The following is a 22196-nucleotide window of genomic DNA, read 5'->3' on the forward strand; positions in this document are numbered from 1 at the left end:
CCCCTGACAGCACAGCTCATTAGCACATTAGGCCGCACCCACGTTACCAGAAGTGTGGTTATCCAGCCACACCCACCTTTTGCTTCTTATTCTGTTTACCTTGTTTGTTGTCAAAACCCAGGGCCTTTTTTTGTAGCAGGAACTCCTTTGCATGTTAGGCCACACACCCCCTAATGTAGCCAATCCTAATGAGTTTCTGCTGTTGGGTGTGGCCTATTATGCTAATGAGTTCCTGCTGGGCGTGGCCAACTTGGGAGTCAGCCGGAACTCCGTTCCTGTGCGTTCCTGCCCAAAAATAGCCCTGCTGTTTTTACAGCCAGTTCGGCTCTGAACAGTGTCACGCTAAGATCCCCAGAATGGGGTCCTCTGAGATGCCTTTGAGAATGAGAGCCGGTGTGATGTACAGGTTAGAGTGAGACTAGGATCTGGGAGACCCAAGTCCAAATCCCCACTCTGCCGTGGAAGTTCAATGGGTGGCCTGGGTCCAGTCACACACTCTTAGCCTAACCTCCCTTACAAGGTTGTTGTGAGGATAAAATGGAGGAGAGAAAAATGATGTTGCAAGCTGCTTAGAGACTGCAGGGGAGAAAAGCAAGGTATCCATTTTTGAAAAGAATATACAGCCGTGTAAGCCCTAACCTGGATAGCCCAGGCTAGCTCGATCTCGTCAGATCTTGGAATCTAAGTAGGGTTGGCCCCAGCGTTCCCTCTAAGCTGAGTTAGTGTGAGCCAGCTCACAGTTTTTTAGCCTCCGGCTCACACATTTTTGCCTTAGCTCAGGAAAGAGGGCTCCAGAGCAAACTAATTTAGGCAGTAGCCCAATCACTCGCTCACAACTGTAATGCACGTTGCTCACAAAGTAGAATTTTTGCTCACAGAACTCCACAGCTTAGAGAGCGCATCGGTTGGCCCTGGCTAGTGTGTGGATGGGAGGCCTCCAAGGAAGACCAGAGTCGTGATCAGTGTTCCCTCTAAGCTGAGTTAGTGTGAGCTAGTTCACAGTTTTTTAGCCTCTGGCTCACACATTTTTGTCTTCGCACAGGAAGGATGGCTCCAGAGCAAGCAAATTGATGCAGTAGCCAAATCGCTGGCTCACAACTTTAATGCCAGTAGCTCACAAAGTAGAATTTTTGCTCACAGGACTCCATAGCTTAGAGGGAACATTGGTCGTGATGCAGAGGCAGGCAATGGTGAAACCACCTCTGAATGTCTCTTGCCTTGAAGACCCCACCAGGGGTCGCTATACGTCAGCTGTGACTTGACAGCAAGAAACGGGCAACAATCGAATCGGCAGTGTCATGGAAGGTTGGCTGACCAGAGAGTCACCCTCAATGGTAGGATCCAGCTAAGCTGTTCTGGGTCTCTCTGGAAATGATAAATGATTCCGGGCGACAAAGACTTCTGGAACAACCACAGAGACCTGTTGCACCATGTTTGAACACCGTCTGTATCGGTTCCATTTCTTCCCCCCTTCCCAGGTTTCCCAACAACTTGCTGTTTACGAGCGCATCAGGAGAACTCTGGAAGATGGTTCGGATCGGAGGGCAGCCCCTCGGCTTCGGTAGGTTGTATCCTTGGGTGGGTCACTGGCATCCTCCAGCTCAGACCTCGCCCTCAGAGTTCTCCCCAGGTGGCTTGCCAACCAAAACTGGAGCTCCTCTCCCATTTTGCTACCCATCGTTGTCGTAACATTGCAGCTAACTTCAGGTCAAAGCCTCCCCGACGTCACAGGCCACCAGCTTGGACGTACAGTGCCTCTGAACATGGAGGTTCCATGAAGTCATCAAGGCAAATAGCCATTATCAGACTGCTCCTCCATGAATTTGTCTTAACCCCCTTTTAAAGCTAGCTAACGGAGCTGCGGTGGCTCAAGTGGTTAAGATGCTGAACTGCAGGCTGTGGAAGGTCAGTAGTTCAGCAGTTCGAGACCCGGGTGCCGCATGATGGAGTGAGCTCCCATCTCTAGTTCCAGCTCCTGCCAACCTAGCAGTTCGAAAGCAAGAAATTGCAAGTAGATAAACAGGTACCACTTCGGTGGGACGGTAACAGCGTTCCGTGCGCCTTGGTGTTTAGTCATGCCGGCCACATGACCACGGAAACGTCTTCGGACAGCGCTGGCTCTTCGGCTTTGAAACGGAGATGAGCACCGCAACCCTAGAGTCGGATTCGACTGGCTTTTGAGCAGGGGAACCTTTACCTTTACCTTTAAATAGGTATTACTTTGGTGGGAAGGTAACAGCGTTCTTTTGGACCAGGGGATGGGGGACGGGGGCTCTGCAACTTACCTGGCTGCTTCTTGCTCTAACTGAGCCCAACTGAGGGCTGCTGGGAGCAGGGGGTGGGGCTTGTTCATGTGACTGCCCCCTGGGCTCTATACTGCCGGAGCTCCGCTCCTGTGCGCTCCTGCAGGAAATGACCCCTGCATACGCTCAGGAAGCTGGATCGAAAGATACCCTCAGTGAGATGTGTGGAATGTGCATCATGTCAACTCGGTTCAGGTCAGATAGATGTTGTTTTGCTAATGCGGGTTTTCTGCTGAGCTGTATTTCTTCCTCCTCCTCCTAGATGAATGTGGAATCGTTGCTCAGATTTCTGAGCCCCTGGCTGCTGCCGACATCCCTGCCTACTACATCAGTACTTTCAAGTTTGATCATGCACTGGTAAGTCCATGAAATGACATAAGGGCATAACACTGTCTTCGAAGGAAGGTCCATCAAGCGAAACATCCCGCAAGCAGGGCACGGAGGCCAATATCTGCCCCTGTTGTCGCCCTGCCCAGCCACTGATCTTCAGAGGTACACTGCCTCTGTACGTGGGGGTTCGCTTTGATGGATGTGTCCCCCATGGATTTAAGCTTTTTTCTCTTAAAGCCATTTCAAGCTGCCGGCCATCTCTTCCACTTTGAAGGGAGCACTCGGCCTGGAGGGGTTGCATGGTTACACCAACCTTTTCAAACACCCTTAGCCCATTCCCACAGTCCACAGTGTGGAATGACATCCCCAGGAGGTACACACGGGCCTTCTTTGAGTACTTGAAGGGCTATCATATAGAGGATGGTGCGGAGTAGTTTTCTGTTGCCCCAGAAGGTCGGACCAAAACCAACGGGTTGAAATTAAATCAAAAGCGTTTCCGGCTAAACGTTGGGAAGAACTTCCTGACCGTTAGAGCGGTCCCTCCGTGGAACAGGCTTCCTTGGGAGGTGGTGGGCTCTCCTTCTTTGGAGGTTAGATGGCCATCTGACAGCATTGCTGATTCTGTGAACTTAGGCAGATCGTGAGAAGGGAGGGCAGGAAGGGTTGGCCTCAGTGCTTAGTTCTTGTGGTCCTTTCTTACACGCCCAGGGAAATGCTGATCGCCATTTTGGGGTCAGGAAGCAATTTTTCTCCCGGCCTGTTTGGCCAGGAATCCTGGAGTTTTTTTTATCATTATAGGGTGTAGACTTTCCAATTTCCCGGGGGGGGGGTGTGTGTGTGCTGGGGCTGGGCCAGAGGCATTGCTGTGCTAGGAGCAAGGGTGGCTCCCGGGGGAGGCTGAGCACTTTCCTGAAAATTTCGGCGGGGGCTGAAGCCCCAGCGCCCCCACGAAGATTACGCCTGAATTTCCTGCCTTGTGCAGGGGGTTGGACTAGATGACCCTGGAGGTCCCTTCCAACTCTATGATTCTAAGATTCTTTGATGCATGTCTTGCAAGTGATGCAAAGCTCTCGGGCTTCTGTGATCCTTTCCTTGCTGTTCCATGCACGGGGTTTTAGTGAGAATATTCTGCTGTGCAGGAAGAAAATCCAGACTGACAGGGGCTGTGATTCATTGGCAGAACATCTGCCTTGCGCGCAGAAGGTCCCAGGTTCAATTCCCAGCACCTCCAGTTAAAAGGACCAAGCAGTAGGTAATGGGAAAGACCAGGGGTGGTAATTTTCAATGCTTGTCTCATCCCGTCAACATCACCAGCTAAGCTAGTACAGGGTACCACTTTACAGGGTCACGTGCTGTGTGCTTTGCCCCCCTGCACGCATCACCCAAGATGGGGTCCATTACCTATCCGAATGCATCACCCCTCTTTCAACCTTTTAACTTATAAAACACTCAGGCAACAAACCTGTTCTCCCCCCTTTTTCCATTCCCATTCCTCGCGCCCACCCTCTTCCCAGCGTGTCTGTGTCTGTGTACACAGCAAAAAGTCAACATTATCTCAGATAGCAAAGGTCAAACGGTTATATCCATTGGGTTTACTTTCTTGAACATTAACCACACCGATAAGATAAACTTGTAAAAAAACACCCCTATTTTATAAACTAACACACTGGTCTAATTCTTGCAAAGATTGTAAACATTACCGTTTCAGACTGCAGGAGGCAGCCTACGTGACCAAATGCATCTCTGTATGCAAAGCCTGACACGTATGACAAAGAGCGTGGCTAGTATAGAACCCGTCTTCCATACGTACTACTTCTTTACGTACAGCAGGGCCATAGCCAGTGGTGGGGCTTTAGGGGCTGAGCCCCCTATTGGATCTTCCGAGGCCCACACACACACACACAATCCTAGCCGCGTGCCTCACTGGAAGGAGGCCCAAGGTGATTCCCAAACCTCATTCTAACTCCGCCACAAATTTTGTTAGTCTTTCAGGTGCTACTGGACTCTTGCTGTTTTCTACTGCTACAGACAGATTGGCATGGCTACCCATCTCGATCTTCCTCTGTTAGTGTCAACCAAAAGTCCTTTTGGTGATTTGACTCCTAATAGAAGTATAATAAAGTTGATGTTGTTAGAGGATAACTTTAGTAGGAGTCTACTAAAGTTGACATTGTTAGAGGATAACTTGGTTGACTTGGGAAAGGTTATCCAACGTGGTCTTTGGTGCCTCGGGAGATCTGTGCTTTTCTCCCACAAAGTACCCGGTGGAAAATTAAGGCAGCAGCATTTAGTCTATTAACTGAGATCATTAAAAGGATTGTTTCTGATTTAAAAGATATCCCTAACTGAACATACATGAACAGACAAAGCTGCCTTATGCTGAATCAGACCCTTGGTCCATCAGGGTCAGTATTGTCTACTCAGACTAGCAGCAGCTCTCCAGGGGCTCAGGTGGCGATCTCTCCCATCACCTCTTGCCTGGTCCTTTCAACTGGAGATGCCAGGAACTGAACCTGGGATTTCTGCATGCCAAGCAGATGCTCTACCACTGAGCCACAACCTAATTAATTGTGCAGATTTAAAAAAAAAAAATCTCATACAAGCACAAAAACCATGCACGGTAGGCACCATCTTAGAAGAGGCATTACACCTTCTGTCGCACATAGAAGAGAATGTCTCTTCTATAAAATAACCAGCTGTAAAACCTTTTTCAGAAACTTTTTCAAGTAGAAATGTGTTTTTTATTATTCATATGAAAGGTTAATGGATTAAAATTAATACAGTTAAGGAGCTAAATTTTCTTTAACTGGGTGATAGCTCAGTGAGAAATCGGGTTAGCAGTCTCACACATACATTTTTTCCAGTTGCTCAATACTTGCGTGATCTCTAATGGGGTGTATATTGCACTTAGTCACCCTATGAACACTCTGTCTGTGGAAGTTTTAATTTTTATCAGCGTTTAGCAACCTAATTTTTCATTTTTGTTTTCACAGGTACCAGAAGAAAATATAAATGGTGTTATCAACGCACTCCAAGTTAGTCAAGCTGAAAAACATTAGGGCCCCTTCCAAATGGGACCCAGGTGCATTTTACATCAATAATAATAATAATTCTTCTCAGTATTTTCGGGGAGGGGGGGGAGATAGGTTCGTTTTTGTTTTTTAAACTCCAAAAGCGTGTGGGAGACGGGATGCGGTGCCACACAGAAAACCACCACCGAGAAGACTGCAAAGAATTCCTCACCAATAGCTTTTTAAAAGAAATAATTTTTAATAAAATAATTCTTCGGGTGGGAGGGAAGTGGGGGGGAGAATTGTTGGGATAAAGGAACTGTGAAGGTTTTTGGAACTTCAACTCCAAAGCAAAAACTGTGCTTTCCGTGTGCGTGTGTGTGTGTGAGAGCGTGTGTGTGACAGAAATACATGCTGAGGTTCGAAACTATATCAACCACAGTAGAATGCAATGGCGAGAGAAAATAAATCTGTGAAGGAAAAGAGCCATTTCCATTTTGGGGGAGCGTGGATTGCGTCAACAGAAGAGTCTAGAACCTGACAGAGGTGGGGCCTAGGTCACTGCCTTTGCCAACTGACTCGATCGTTCAAAGGGTGTTCACCATCAAGTGTTACGCTCGGTTGAATTCCTCAAGGGGGTCCGTGCCATATTGCTTTCCTTACCAGAACTGACCTCTGTAGAATGTCAATGGAAGAGCAAGGCCGAGCGATCTGTTTTTAACAAGGCAATGTCACTGCCGAGGCAACATTATCCCGACTGATGAAATTATGACATAACTAAGGGAAATGTGCCTGTTCAGAACTTAACAGTAAACTCCTCTATCGTACCTTAGTTTCTTGGGGGAGGGGGGCACGGCACAGCCTTGATGACAAAAATGGTACCTACCGGTGACATATTCCCTGTGAAAACCCAGTTTGCCCATGAGGGAAATCTCTTGCACACACTTCTGTGGAACAGACTGGAAATGGTGGAGTGGCAAAGCTCTTGCACAGCTCCAGTTTGGTGTAGTGGTTAGGAGCGCAGACTCTAATCTGGGAGAACCGGGTTTGATTCCCTACTTCTCCACGTGCAGCTGCTGGCGTGACCTTGGGTAAGTCACAAGCTCTCTCAGAGCTGTTTTCTCATGAGCAGTTCTCGAGAGAGCTCTCTCAGCCCCACCTACATCACAGGGTGTCTGTTGTGGGGAGGGGAAAGAAGATTGTAAGCTGTTCTGAAACTCCTTTGGTTAGTGATGGGCGAGGTATAAATCCAATCTCTTCTTCTTCTTCCTGTCTGTGCCTCTGGAGTGTATACGGGAGAACTTCCATGACAGGTTGTACGCCAGTATATAACTTGCCCTGTGTCTGGCTCTCTCACGGCCAGGTTGTACTACTGTGACATATCATCCCTCTTACAGTCCGTTCCAAGATTGTGAGGGAACCAGAGAGTAGGGTGGTCACAAGGGCATTTTGGAACCGAAGGTGGCGATTTTTACTTCTGAACCATTGCACCCTTGTTCTTTCTCTGTTTCTGCGATCTTCTGCCTCTACGAGAGCCCCGCTACAGTCGCCCAATACATCTTCGCGGCAACGTTTTTCCAGCCTAAGCCAGTTTGCCTCCGAATTTTTTCTTTCTCTCTGTTCTGCTGCCTCAGTTTCCTCTGTCTGTTTAGACACTTCCGCACAGCCCGAAGCAAGACAAGGTGTTATACTTTGAAACTGTTTGCAATTAAAAAAACACTGCCGATTGTAAACCCCCCGTCTCTCAAAGGATAAAGTGAATTATCTGCCGGAATAAGATGACAATGACACGTTCCTAGTAGTGGGTAATTCCTCCAGGGCATTATGACGCTGTGAAAATATGGCACATGCTCAGGGCTTTGCGTCTAGGGAAGCGGTGGGCGCAGAACAGAGCTTGCTGAGAACTGGTCCTCTTTTAACTTTCCGGTAAGTTCCATACTGCAGGTGCATTTCCCTAGAAGATAGAACAACTGGGGGAGGGTGGTTCTGAGCACCCGCTGTTCTCTTTCTCCTCCCATTTCAATCTTAAAGCTGTCCGCAGCAGCATAACATAGAAAAGCCCTTTGGTTAGGGTTGCCAGCTCTGCCGTGAGAAATCCCTGGAGGCTTTGGGGGTGGAGTCTGAGGAAGGCGGGGTTTGGGGAGGGGAGGGACTTCAGTGGGGAATGATGCCCTAGAGTCCACCTCCTGAAGTAGCCATTTTCTCCAGGGGAACTGGCCTCTCTCATCAGTTGTAATAGCAGGGGATCTCCAGCCACCACCTGAAAGTTGGCGGCACTACCCTGTGGCCAAGTTGGCCCTTTTTTTGAAGAATGCGAAGCAGGGATACCGCAATCTTGTAATGATGAATCATGTACACTGATTCCGCGGTGTACAATTTTGTTTTTCCGATTACTTTAACTGGATGGGGACGACTGACTGTCTGAAAACGAAGGACATTTTTAAAAGTTTCTTGCATGTAAGCAATGACTACGCCAGGGCAAGGCCTTGCCTGATCCCCTGCAGAACACTTACCACTACCAATGCTTCCTCTAAGCTGTGGAGTCTTGTGAGCAAAAATTCTACTTTGTGAGCAACTGGCATTAAAGTTGTGAGCGAGCGATTTGGCTACTGCATCAATTAGTTTGCTCCGGAGCCATCCGTCCTGAGCTAAGACAAAAATGTGTGAGCCGGAGGCTAAAAAACTGTGAGCTAGCTCACACTAGCTCAGCTTAGAGGGAACCCTGACCACCACCACCACCACCAAATTCTGGAAGGAGGGAAGATGGAGGAGGACAGGGGAAACGTTTTCTGCGTGCACCAACACAGAGCAAGTGCCCGAGGAAATAGTGAAGACGAGAATGTTTCCTTTTATCTTGTCACACCCACACCCAGAACAGTGAAGCACTGAAGTTTTCCCAGCATGGATGTGCATTGGGTAGACGGTGGAGTTGGCCTGACAAGGGGTTGCTGTAGCTTTTCAATGGACTGAACAGACTGGCGCCAGACTAAATTTCCCTCTAATGGAAATGGTGGGGTATAGTGGATAAGAGCGCTGACGCTAATCTGGGAGAACTGGGTTTGATTTCCCACTCCTCCACTTGCCCCTGGCTAGATGACCTTGGGTCAGTTGCGAAGTTCTCTCACAGCTGTTCTCTCAAGGACGGTTCTGGAAAGAGCTCTCTCTGCCCCACCTACCTCACAGGGTGTCTGTTGTGGGGAGGGGAAGGGAGAGGAGATTGTAAGCCCCTCTGAGACGCCTTCGGGCAGTGAAGGGCGGGGTATAAACCCCATCTCTTCTCCTCTCTCTCTTCTCTGGCTGCAGACCCCCCCCATTCTGCCTTTTGTGCTACTCCCATCCCCGGAAGCAGCATTTTGGGGGGGATCAGCAGGCTACAGTGGGAGCAGTCCAGGCAGGAAAATTCTTTCCCGCTGGGGGAAGCACTCTGCGTGAGCACAACATGTCATCAGAACCCAACCAACCAACCCCCCCCCCCCAATCCCATGAGAAGCTATAGCCAGTTAGGAGCCACCCTTAGGAAAGAAGTGTGTGTGCTCAGTCATCTAACACAACTTAAACCCAGCTGGTAGGGAGGTGAATCCCTCTAAGCCGCGCAGTCTTGTGAGCAAAAAATCTACTTTGTGAGCTGCTGGCATTAAAGGTGTGAGCAAGCGATTTGGCTACTGCATAAATCAGTTTGCTCTGGAGCCGTCTTTCCTGAGCGAAGACAAAAATGTGTGAGCTGGAGGCTAAAAAACTGTGAGCTAGCTCACACTAACTCAGCTTAGAGGGAACACTGGAGGTGATGTGTATGTCCAGGGCTATTTTTGGGCAGGAACGGAGTTCCGGCTGGCTCCTGAGTTGGCCACGCCCAGCAGGAACTCATTAGCATAATAGGCCACACCTAACTGCAGAAACTCATTAGGATTGGCTTCATTAGGGTATGTGTGGCCTAACATGCTACAAAAAAAAGCCCAGGGTGTTGACAACAAAGTAAACAGAATAAGAAGCAAAAGGTGGGCGTGGCTGGACGACAACACTTCTGGTAACATGGGTGTGTGGCCTAATAGGCGAGACCAATAGGGTGTGTGGCCTAATAGGCGAGACCAATTTCAGCTGTTGGGTGTGGCCTATTATGCTAATGAGTCCCTGCTGGGCTTTTCCTATAAAAAAAGCCCTGCGCATGTCTATAGTGCCATCAAGTCACAGTCTGCCAACCCCGTAATTTTTTCAAGGCGAAAGACGAACAGAGGTGGCTGACCACCGCCTGCCTCTGTGGAGTGACCCGGTGGTCTCCTATTCAAGTACTGACTGTGGCCGGCCCTCCATCGCTTCCGGAATCAGACGAGATTGGGCTAGCCTGGGCCATCCAGGGCGGGGGGGGGGGGGAGGGGAGAAAACGCTGCTAGGGGGACCTGGAAAGTTTAACCAGTGAGGAAAATTGGTGTCTTCCACCTAGGCTGGTGGGATCAATTTTGCATTCCCCACCCCCCACCCCCTTTCCTCTTCGTCGAAAGCTGTTACTTGTACTTCGGGCCTAGGCGTACAGCGATCCGTACAGGCTCTAGCGGGAGGTGATGACGCAGGTACAAACACAACAACATTCGTTTCAAGTCCAGTGCTTTTACGAAACACCAAGGCAGAGCGACCCCCAAACAATGACCTATGGCCGGGGTTCTTTTTTTAAAGAGACAGCACAACATTCAATCATCTCCCGCCGGCATCTTCAGAACAGTACGACCTGTTCCCGTTTCGCGATTCAAGCACACCCCTTTGCGGAACAAGCGGGCACTGACTTGCCTCGTGGACAGTGGATTGTTCCAGAGCCTCCCGTGACCTTTCGCAAAGAAGAACAGAACCACAGCTCCTCCCGCAATGAGAGCGTTCGTTTTTAAAAGGTAACTGGCGGTGTCTCTGAAACGGCTTGCCAGCTAGAATTTCTTCATCTCCAGCGAATGTTCACATGAGACCCCCCGCCCCCCGAACATAGGCTCACAGATCCTCTGGGAGCCGCTGATGCGGTAAGCCTTTCAGGGACCTAAGTTCCAGGACTTCGGGAAGAAGCTAACGCCGGCACAAAAGGGATGGTGCGTTCCCATGTCGAACTTGGCCCACTAGGTCCGTTGGGCTGGGTAATTCGTGGCGGCGTCCAGGTACTGCTAGACGAAGGATTTGGCCAGAGTAACCATGTGGTCTACCCCGCAAGCCACATCGACCACCTCACCCGGCACCGTCACCTAGACAAGAGAAACAAGCAAACGGAGAAGAATTTCTAACCCGTTTTCTTTCTGGATAGTTGGGAGGAGAGCAATCTGCTGCACGCATTAATTCAAACCCAGACAAAAACCTGGTTCCCAAAGCAGCCAACAAAGATTAAAACCTTATAAATCTCAAGGGTGATGCAAAACGGCTCTCGGGAAGGGGAGTCTCGGCAGGGTTGCAGCCAGATACAGGGATGGCATAGCTCCCATCTCCCCACCTTCCGCTTTTTTACAAGGAGGTTAAGTAACGCCTGCCCTGACCTGGATGGCCCAGGCGAGACCAATTTCAGCAGATCTCGGAAGCTAAGCAGGGTCGTTCCTGGTTCGTGCTTGGATGGGAGACCACCCAGGAAGCCCAGGGTCACTAGGCAGAGGCAGGCAATGGCGAAACCACCTCCGTCTCTCATCTTGAAAAAGCCTTAAATCAGCTGCGACTCGGCCACCACTAAATAATAAATAAGGCCTAACTCTTGCCTTTCCGTCTACTGCTTCCATAACATTAGAACATGTCCCGCAAGAATAGTATTGGCTCATATCGTATTGCTGGGTCTTGTTGATCCCCCCCCCCCTTCAGTGGCAGCGGCCGGCCAGAAGTTAAGAAAGTAACAGCCAATGTCGGATCAGGCCAATGGCCCATCCAGTTCAACACTCCATCACACAGTAGCCAAAAATACCAGGTGCCATCAGTAAGTCTACTGGGGGGCAGAACTCCAGAAGCCCTCCCACTGTTGCCCCCCAAAAGCAACGAGAATACAGAGCATCACTGCCCCAGACAGAGTGTTCCATCTATACTTTGTGGCTAAGAGCCACTGACGGACCTCCGCTCCGTATGTTTCTCCAGTCCCCTCTTGAAGCTTGTCTATGCCCGTAGCTGCCACCACCTCTTGCAGCAGCGAATTCCACATGGTAATTACCCTTCGGGTAAAGAAGTCCTTTCTTTTATCTGTTCTAAGCTTGCTGTTCATTAATTTCATTGAGTGCCCACGAGTTCTTGTATTGTGAGAAAAAGGAGAAAAGTACTTCTTTCTCAACCTGCTCTATCCCATGCATAACCTTATAAACCTCAATCATATCACCCCTCAATCGTCGTTTCTCCAAGTTCAACAGCCAAGGCATGACAGAGCTTTTATCTGTTCTAAGCTTGCTGTTCATTAATTTCATTGAGTGCCCACGAGTTCTTGTATTGTGAGAAAAAGGAGAAAAGTACTTCTTTCTCAACCTGCTCTATCCCATGCATAACCTTATAAACCTCAATCATATCACCCCTCAATCGTCGTTTCTCCAAGTTCAACAGCCAAGGCATGACAGAGCTACCCCGTGGTTACGTCCAAGCATCAGGAGGTATCGACTGAAAACTGAAGTTGTGCTTTCTGTTATCATGCCCAGAAGCCAACACTGGACCAACCAGAAACTAAAACCACCCCTCCCAGAGTTCTACTAGGCTTCGGGGGGGGGGGGGCCACCACGGGTGGCAGCAGAAAAAATTGAACTGGTGACGTCAGATGTGTCACTGCAAAAGTGACGGAGGGTAGTTTTAGGAATCACTGGAAACTCTATGAAGTGACACAGAAAGGCAACCAATGTCATCCCTTCCCCGTGTCCCCACTCCTGCCCTCCCAGCAGTTGCCCACCATGGTTTTTTAAAGCCATTTTTGCTAGTTGTCATAGAATCATAGAGTTGGAAAGGGCTATACAGGCCACCTAGGGCAACCCCTGCTAAGTGCAGGATCAGCCTAGAGCATCCCTCACAAGTGTGTGTCCGGCCGTTGCTTGATGACTGCCAGTGAACGGACGCTCACCACATCCCTAGGCAGCCGATTCCACTGCTGAATTATTCTTACTGGAAACAAATTTTCCCCAATATCCAGCTGGTATTTTTCTGCCCATAATTTAAACCCATTATTGCAGGCAGTGTTCCCTCTAAGCTGGGCATGTGAGCGCCCGCTCATTAACCCAGGAAGCCCCACTCAGCAGCAATCTGGAGCCACACCCATTTTTAGATTACAGCGGTTCTGTTCCACTCACAGTGTGAACTGCGCCGGTCAGTGGGGGGGGGGGGATTAGAGGGAACATTGATTGTGAATGCTATCCTCTGCTGCAAATGGGACCGGCTCCCTGCCATCCTCTAAGTGACAACCTTTCAAATACTTAAAGCAAGAGCCATCCTGCCCCCTCCTTTTCTCCCAAGTCCCTCAGCCTTTCTTCATAGGGCTGGGTCTCCGGGCTCCTGATCTTCTCCGTCACTCTCTTCTGCATCCAGAGGCAATGAGTTCCACAGGACTTTCAGTGCCCGGTCTATCTAGGAATGCCCTGTTGATCCCGGCCCGCAACATTCTGAGATCACGGATGGGACCCAGGAGTAGTTTGGCGTTGCCTTTCAGCGACACACACAAACACATACTTTCGGTTTCCTTAAGTGCTGCTGCAGAGCGTTGCTTACCCTCCATGGGAAGTACTGGTCTTCCATCCTGCCAATCCCCAAGCAGCCGCGGGTGTTTTTCCCCCAGACAAAGAGCTCTCCTCGATCTGCAAACCAAAAGAACATGGCAGACAGAAATTGGGGGGGGACAGGGCTGCCAATCTCCAGAGATCAATTCCTGGGATCATTTATAACTGACCTCCAGACTACCAAGAGTGGTTCCCTTGGAGAAAACGGCTGCTTTGGGAGGTGGACTCTGGCATTATACCCCAATGAGATCCCTCCCCAAACCCTGCCCTCCCCAGTCTACACCCCAAAACCTCCAGGAATTTCCCATCTTGGAGTTGGCAACCCTCTCCTGTGTACTGCAGGGCAAGAGAACCAGTTCCCTCGCGCCCACTCCCTCTACAGCTATTTTAAAAAAGCAAAGGAGGTGCAATTTCTTCTCTGCTTTCTCCTTTACAAAAACATATTCTTATGCATGCACGCACTTGTGTGTGTGCATGTGTGTGTGTGTGGTTCGAGCACACACTTAAGTCTGGAAGCCTGTACAAGGAGAGAAAAGGGAACCGGTTTCCACAGGTTTTGATTATGCTGCCCCCTAGAGGGTGCACTTGCCATGACACAATTCCAAGACCACCAATCCGCTGCGACAACGGACACTAATCCATGAGGAAACCCGGACCTCTATTTTAGATTTAACCTGTGCCTTGAATCAGTGGGGCTGCAAGTGATCTCGGTTATCATGCATGTGCCCCTCCGTTTCCAGGCTAGAAGAAGCACAAGAGATTCAAACGAAGTCATTCAGTCCATTAGGCTTGCCAAGTCCCCCCGGGGGGCAGGGAAACCCCCTCCCGAGAGGCCCGTTACCCGACGACGACGGATCACGCCCAGGGGGGAACCCCACCCCGAAAGCACGCCACGTGCCCAGCGTCAGCACGTCACCCGGAAGTGACGCAGTCGCGTCAGGCGCGTTGGGGGCGGGACCGCGGTCATCTGAGGGAAAGTCCAGCGCTGGTCCAGGAGTGTGCGCGCACCGCAACCACATCACCCGGAAGTGATGCAGTCGTGTCGGGCACGGGGCCGCGGTCATCCGAGGGAAAACTCTATGGTTTTCCCTCGGAAGATTGTGGCCCCGCCCCCGGCGTGCCCGACGTGGCTGCATCACTTCCGGGTAATGTGGTTGCGGCGCGCGTGCACTCCCTGACCAGCACTGGACTCCCCCGGTATACAGGGGGTGTCGACTTGGCAACCCTACAGTCCATCTAGCTGAGAATTGTCTACTGTGATGTGCAACGTCTCTCTGCACTCTCAGCCCAAGAAGGGCCTTCTCCAAAACCTGGTACCAGAGATCAGTTAACTGGAGGCTCCCCTTAGACTTCTCAATATTCAGAATATTCTAGCCTAACCCTCTCGCTGCCCTGGGACCGGCGTAAGGAAGTTTATTTGCATGACTAAAAAGATACACAACGTATCGTTACCAATAACTGACACGTTGATTAGACATCCATACAGTTTCTGCAGCTGAAATACTGGTTATCGCGAGTCATTCATTAAGAAGTGGGCACACACGGGATCTCACAATAACTTCATAGGAGCACCCTGCACTATTGTCTTAGAGCATAGGCATGAATCTGTGCCCGATTTGCACGTGGACTGCTGTCAGACGTTCGCCTCTCTCCTTTCTCTTCCTGGGAAGTCTCTCGAAGAAGTCTCCTAAAATGCTTTGCCTGCTGTTCCCTTCATGTGCTAGTTAATTTAGCATCCCACCTACACCTACAGTGTACTTTCCCTTAAAGATTTTTTTTTAAGACCCATACTTGGTTCCATACTATTGGGCTCTAAAGTCGTAGGCTGCAGACCGCTGTCTTTTTCTGAGCCTTCAGTCTCCAACCAGGCCCAGAGCCAGAGGTCATTTCGTGGGGGATCGCAGTTCCCCCGGGTGAGGTACGGGGGCGGGGCACATGAGGAAGCCCCGCCCCCTGCTTCCGGCCGCCCCGCTTCCGGCCCTCATTCAGCCAGGAGGAGGCAGGAGAAGAGGGAGGGTAAGTTGCTTCCTCCCTGCCTCTCCCCACCCCTGCCTGCCTGGGGCCAGGGAGGGCCTTCGCGGGGCTTCCTTGCACTCCCGCCGGCTTTGCAGGTCCACCGCCGGGCCCCTCATGGGGCTCGGCAGTGGAGCTGCAAGGCCGGCGGTGGCGACCGGGACCGTGTGGCCTTATGACACACTTCCGGTGATGTCAGGGGGTGTAGCATATGCTAATGAGTTATGCTAATGAGTTCCCCTAGCTCTTTTTCTACGAAACGACCCCAGCCCAGAGCATTCTGGCTTCTACCAGCCCACCACTCCTTTCCTCAGACCACACACTCTTCTTATTATTATTAGACCCCATGTGCAGGGGTTTTTCTTGGTCTGGCTTTTCCCCTTCCTGCACGGGAGACATGATATTTCTCAAACATTCCCCACTGCTGACGCCTTCAGCAGGTAAGATATTGCTGAACATTCCGTGCCATCGAGGCAGCTTTGCCCAAGGAAGGCAACACCCCCTTTCCCCCAAGACTGCCCAAGCTACAAGGACATTTAAGAAACTTACTGGTGATAGCAGCAAACTGGTTGAGTCCGCAACGGATCCGAGCCACACGGATGTCCGGGGTGAGGTCTGAGAGGCCGAAGAGGGCGGGCGGGATCATTTCGGGGATTGCCGCCTCCATCAGTTTGGGGCCTTTCCCGAGGATTCCGTAGCCCCAGACAAAGACGTGACCATCCTCTGCATTGCATTCAGAACGGGTTCGGTGAGCAAATATACGTATCCCGCAACGCTACATTCACCAGACCCAGATGGGTCATTTAGTCATGGACATTTTAGCGAGCAATGCTGGGTGACTGTCAGCTCCCCTCCCTTCAATTCAATTCTGCCCCCAGATTGCTCTCCTACAGTAAAGGCATTCATCCAGAAAACAGAGGCAGGACTGGAGGTGGGAAAACCTGTAACTGACTGGTAGGAAACGGGCTACGGGTTGGATCCAGCCAGTCCCGTCACCCAATATTGTTCCCACCTAACCCCCCTTCCTGACCATGGCCTCTGCCCCACCTGTCTTTTGTCTGTGCTGGTTCCATGGTCCCTCTTCTTTTGTTATTGAAAGGGGGGGCTCGCCTTCTTCTTTCAACAGCAGAAAAACTGGTTGGATCCAACCCTATGTGATCCCTGATTGCCCGGACCCCTTCTCATGTGGCTGTTAAACCTGCTTCTGGGGCTCAAAGAACTGAATGCCTCTCTATTTTTGTAAAAAACAACAACAACCTGCGTATAGAAAACTAGACGCAATTTGCCTTCTCCTGACACATCGTATTTCTAGAGGCGGGACAGGTTTTCTTCAGAGAAGTGGCTCGATAGCCAGCCTCTGCCTCCCAACCCTGGTATTCTTTGGAGGTCTCCCGTCCAAATACTTGCCAGGGTCAGCCCCTGCTCAGCTTCCGAGATCTGACGAGATTGGGCTCGCAGGGGCTATCCAGGTCAGGGCTCCTACTACCTGATCTTTTAATTAAACCTGGGATCTTCTACATTCCGGGTGCTCTACCACTGGGCCACAGCCCTTCTCCAGGAAGGGAAGTAACAGAAGTTGGGGAAAAGCCCTCCACAGCATGAGACCACGCTGCCACGAAGAGATGGCAAAAGCCGAGTGAGATGGACCTCCAGCTTGACTGGCTCTAAGGCAGCTTCCTTCTACACGGCTTTACATTTTCACGACAGGGAGCCCACAAAGAAAAGCCAGTCGCGTGAAACCGGGGGCGGGTATGGTCACATGGTAGGAGGGCACCCTGTTTGTTTACGAAGGGGGCACGCAGCCCCACCATGCGAATGGTGTAATGGTGTTGGACTAAGCTCTGGAAAGGTCAAAGTCAAGGTTTCCCTTGCTCAAAAGCCAGTCAAATCCGACTCTAGGGATGCGGAGCTCATCTCCGTTTCCAAGCCGAAGAGCCTGCGCTGTCCGAAGATGTTTCCGTGGTCATGTGGCCGGCATGACTAGATGCCGAGGCACATAGAACGCTGTCACCTTCCCACCAAAGCGGTACCTATTTATCTACTTGCAGTGTCTTGATTTTAAACTGCTAGGTTGGCAGGAGCTGGGGCCAGAGACAGGAGCTCACTCCGTCATGTGGCACACTCGGGTCTCGAACTGCTGAACTACTGACCTTCCACAGCCTGCAGTTCAACATCTTAACCACTTGAGCCACCGCAGCCCCTAAGCTCTGGGAAACCCGAGTTCAAATGCCCACTCATGCCAAGGGAATTTGCTTGGTAACCTTGGGCCAACCTAACAGGGTTGCCGTGAGGATAACATGGAGAAGAGAACAATGTAAGTTGCTTTGGGTCCCCACCGGGGAGAAAGGCAAGGGAGAAATGAATTAATAAACAACTAAGCACTTTGTCAGACTGCTTTGCTTGGCACACACCAGATGGGTTCTCCACCCAAGGGACCGAGGCTGGCCCCAGGGGAGATGAAAGCACCAGCGAGGCTCATAAGAACATAAGGGACGCCAATGTTGGATCAGGCCAAAGGCCCATCCAGTCCAGCACTCTGTATCACACAGTGGCCAGAAATACCAGTGCCATCAGGAGGTCCACCAGTGGGGCCAGGACATTAGAAGCCCTCCCACTGTTGACCCCCCCCCAAGCACCAAGATGACAGAGCATCACTTGCTCCAGAGTCCCTATCTATACCTTGTGGCTAATAGCCACCGATGGACCTCTGCTCCATATGCTTATCTAATTCCCTTTTGAAGGCGTCCATGCTTGTAGCCGCCACCACTTCCTGTGGCAGTGAATTCCAAGTGTTAATCACTCTTTGGGTGAAGAAGTACTTCCTCTTATCCGTTCTAACTCGACCGCTCAGCAATTTCATGGAGTGCCCACGAGTTCTTGTATTGTGAGAAAGGGAGAAAAGTACCTCTTTCTCTACCTGCTCTTTCCCATGCATAATCTTATAAACCTCGATCATGTCACCCCTCAGTCGTCGTTTCTCCAAGCTAAAGAGCCCTAAGCGCCTTAACATTTCCTCATAGGGAAAGTGTTCCAACCCCTTTATCATTCGAGTTGCCCTTTTCTGCACTTTTTCCAAAGCTATAATATCCTTTTTAAGGTGTGGTGACCAGAATTGCACACAGTATTCCAAATGAGGCCTAGCCCACTATGAAGCTTGTCTGCCCCCATGCCTTCCCTTTCGTTTGCCAGCTCACCAAAACCGACAGATGCTGTGCGGTTATTTTGCCGCTTCCACTAAGAAGGGATGCCTGCCAAGGCTCCCTCTAAGCTGTGGAGTCTCGTGAGCAAAAATCCTTCTTTGTGAGCAACTCACATTAAAGTTATGAGCAAGCGATTTGGCTACTGCATAAAACAGTTTACCCTGGAGTCATCCTTCCTGAGCTAAGACAAAAAGGTGTGAGCTGGAGGCTAAAAAAACGGTGGGCTGGCTCACACTAACTCAGCTTAGAGGGAACACTGATGCCTGCCCGTCGTTTGTCCCCATGCAGCCTGCAACTGAAGGAGGCCCCCAGACCCTGCAAGAGTTCCGCTCACGTCCGTTAGTGGCAGAAATACCGCCCATATAAGATCCGAGCCACCCCATAATCCTCGAAAAGCAAGCAGTCCTAAAAAAAAATCCCCCCAAAGAGACAAGCTCACCGTTTAAGACAGCGCTGATGGACCCCCCACAGGCCGCCTCCTTCACCTTCCCGACATTGAAGGGCAGGTGTCTCGGCACGTTGACCTGTTCAGGATGCAAGTTTGGAAGGTCACCCCAATGGAATGTTTTTTCCCCAACAATTTCTTAAGAAGGGATCACGTTGCCATTTGATAAAGGAGCAAAAGGGATCAAAAAGGGGAAGGCAACTCAAAGCTTATCTAAATTAAAACCAGTCTCCGCCTCCCCACAAAACACCGGCCTCTATTTGAAGGGCTGTGATGAATCTGTGAATGTACTGGGTGCACAATTTAGTCATCGACAGCCTGATAAATCTCTGCCCATTTCACTCTCTTTTTCTTAAAAAAAAAAAAAAGGAGATGTTTCTAACCATTAAAAGTGGAATCACAAAATCACAGAGTTGGAAGGGACCTACAGGGTCATCTAGTCCAACCCCCTGCACAAGGCAGGAAATTCACAAATACCTCCCCCCACACACACCTGCAATGACCCCTGTTCCATGCCCAGAAGATGGCAAAAAACCCCTCCAGGATCCCTGACCAAACTGGCCTGGAGAAAAATTGCTTCCTGACCCCAAAGTGATGATCAGCATTTCCCTGGGTGTGCAGGAAAGGGCCACGAGAACTAAGCACCGAGGCGACCCTTCGTGCCCTCCTTCTCATGATCTGCCTAAGTTCACAGCAATGCTGTCAGATGGCCATCGAGCCCAGGGTTGCTTAACTCAATTGTTATGAGGGCCGGATCTGACATAAATGAGATTTTGTTGGGCCAGGTCATGTGTTATAACAGGGGTGTTGTAATAGAGAATGTGGCGAAACGGGGACCCGCTGTCAGCCCTGGGAGACTGAGCAGCCAATCTGTGGCTCGCAAGCCCCTGTTTTGGCCTTCCCACCCTGCCTGGTGGGGCTATTTCCCTTCGTTACACGCTGCCACCACTCACTGAATTGACACCACCTTCCTAGTGGGACAGTGAGACCCCTCTGGCTGATTCACCAACCCTTGGGAAGTTGGTACCACTATCTTTGGGCACCCCCTGGAGACTTGGCAACCCCTCCGATTTGGGCCCATTTGTGTTCCCTAGCCTCCCTTTGACCCTGGTAACGTGCTGAGCGAGGAGGACTAGGTGGTCAAGGCACACCAGGTCTTATTTAACTCAAAAAAAAGTTTATTTTAACTATGTACAAGTTAAGCACAGAAAATAAACATGCCCACAACCTGGGCAGAAAATAAACACAATTTAAAACGCCGTTCCTCTGTCCCCCTACACACCCTCACTATCTCTGGAGGTTGTGGAGAAACCCCCAGCCCTTCACCGGACTGGTCACTGGTACTGTTTCCCTCCTGGCTGCCCACCACGGTTTATAGTGGCCTGGATGCCCTGGAGTAGAGATGTGAAGGCCCGGAAAAATTCAGAAAAAAAACATTTTCCCCCCGTTTTATTTTCCTGAAGCCTTTTTTGTTTTTTTCTGAAAAATTGGAAAAATTGAAAAAAGAAAAAGAAAAAAATTGATTATGGAACATTTTATTTTAACATGATGAATAAAATATTTTAAGACAAGGTGTTCAAATATTTTCCAAACCATTTCTAAAAAATATGTATGGTACCAGATTGATCTAATTTCTGTGCACTGAGGACAAGCAAGTCCTAGGTTACAAACTGAACTCTCCAATGCAAGAACAAGATGCATTTCTTCCTTTAGGAGGTGCTATTGTCACAAGAAAAGAAAAAGGTTTCAGTTGGGGGGGGTTTTTGCATGTGGGTGGGTATTCTGTTTGCAATAATTGTTTGGATACGCTATATGTTTAATATGCTAGTTGTGATAATTTCATGCCAAGTAAAAATGCCCATAGTCATATTTTATGTTCCTAAAGTAACAGAATGACTTTCAATCTGGAAAAGAAAAAAAGAAGTGCTAATGTAGCATTTTTTTCATTTTTTCCGAAAATTTCCGGTTTTTTTCCGAAAAAACCTGGGGGGAAAATGGGGTTTTTTCCGAGCTTCAAAATTTCCAGAAATTTTACATCTCTACCCTGGAGTTTGAGACAACAGGAGCCCCCACCTGTCTACTCCCTGTGAATACAAATTCACAGCAGTCAGGCTATTTGGTTTTAGCTATAATAGCGCTTCAATTGCACATGGCATTTTATCATGTGGGGAAGGCTTCCCCTTACAGTGGCTTCCCAAACTGCAATCAGGCAATGCCCAAGCATCAAGGAAGGTCGCAATGCTTGTAAAGATACAGCAAGCAAGCCTGGACTTCATGGGCCCATTATAACAAGGGCTGCTTCCTAACACTCCAGCAACCAACCAGAGAATCATATAATGCAGTCTGACTACAATTATTAAAAAAAATCATTATTGTATTCAAACTTTTTTTTTTGTTTGCTCTCACTAACTTACAGATGCCAGCCTCCTGGTGGGGCCTGGGGGATCCCCTGGAGTTATAGCTCATCTCCAAAGGACAGAAATCAGTTCCCCTGGAGAAAATGGATGCCTGGAAGGGGGGACTCCATGACATTACAGTGCGCTGAGGTCCCACCCCCTCCAAGGTCCATCCCCAGATCCCCAGGAGTTGCCCAACCTGAAGCTGGCAACCCTACAGAACTGAGAGAATCATAAATACAGCTTTGACTTGTCAAAAAGCAACTCACCCCAGCCACAGACGATTGCAACTGATCAGATTCAGGAGGGAAAGAACCGCGGATCGCACTGAACCTCTTTCAAGTGTTTGTAAAAAAAACAGGGCAGGCTCCAGAGGGCAGAGATGATTGCAACCATTGCAACTGAGTTAGCATGAGCTAGTTCAGGTTTTTAGCCTCCGGCTCACCCATTTTTATCTCAAGACTCCACCGCTTAGAGGGAGCATTGATTGCAACTGATCAGATTCCGGGGGGGGGGCAGGGGGACTGCAGATCGCACTGAACCTCTTTCAAGTGTTTGTAAAAAAACAAGGCAGAGGGCAGAGATGATTGCAACTGATCAGATTTGGAGGGGGGGGGGAGAACTGCGGATCACACGGAACCTCTCTCAAGTGTTTGTAAACATATGAGGCAGTCTCCAGAAGGTTAGAGAGGAAACAGCTGACTGGAGCCAGTGGGAAAAGCCCAGCAGGGTCAGGGGGAGCTGCCAATCGAGTTTTTGTAAAAAGAAGCACATGAGGCAGCCCCCCTACGGGGGGGGGGGGACAGAGCA

The 22196-nt window shown here is 49.9% G+C and overlaps 2 protein-coding genes across 2 annotated transcripts in view; one reads left to right on the top strand and one right to left on the bottom strand.

Annotated features, from left to right (window-relative positions):
• Nucleotides 1–6697, top strand: part of GATSL2 (GATS protein-like 2) — a 107591-nt gene extending 100894 nt beyond the window's left edge. The window contains exons 7-9 of the mRNA XM_015418384.1: nt 1479–1561; nt 2566–2660; nt 5627–6697. Of these exons, the coding sequence (XP_015273870.1) occupies nt 1479–1561; nt 2566–2660; nt 5627–5692 (244 nt within the window). The 3' untranslated portion in view covers nt 5693–6697. The remainder of the gene's footprint in view (nt 1–1478; nt 1562–2565; nt 2661–5626) is intronic.
• A 3603-nt stretch (nt 6698–10300) lies between these two features.
• Nucleotides 10301–22196, bottom strand: part of WBSCR16 (Williams-Beuren syndrome chromosome region 16) — a 28024-nt gene continuing 16128 nt past the window's right edge. Inside the window, exons 8-11 of the mRNA XM_015418386.1 lie at nt 18985–19069; nt 15895–16068; nt 13325–13410; nt 10301–10860 (exon numbers count right to left, since the gene is read on the bottom strand). Of these exons, the coding sequence (XP_015273872.1) occupies nt 10783–10860; nt 13325–13410; nt 15895–16068; nt 18985–19069 (423 nt within the window). The 3' untranslated portion in view covers nt 10301–10782. The remainder of the gene's footprint in view (nt 10861–13324; nt 13411–15894; nt 16069–18984; nt 19070–22196) is intronic.

Source organism: Gekko japonicus, unplaced genomic scaffold (assembly GCF_001447785.1).
Source record: "Gekko japonicus isolate JY-2015 unplaced genomic scaffold, Gekko_japonicus_V1.1 scaffold89, whole genome shotgun sequence".
Classification (NCBI taxonomy): Eukaryota; Metazoa; Chordata; class Lepidosauria; order Squamata; family Gekkonidae; genus Gekko; species Gekko japonicus.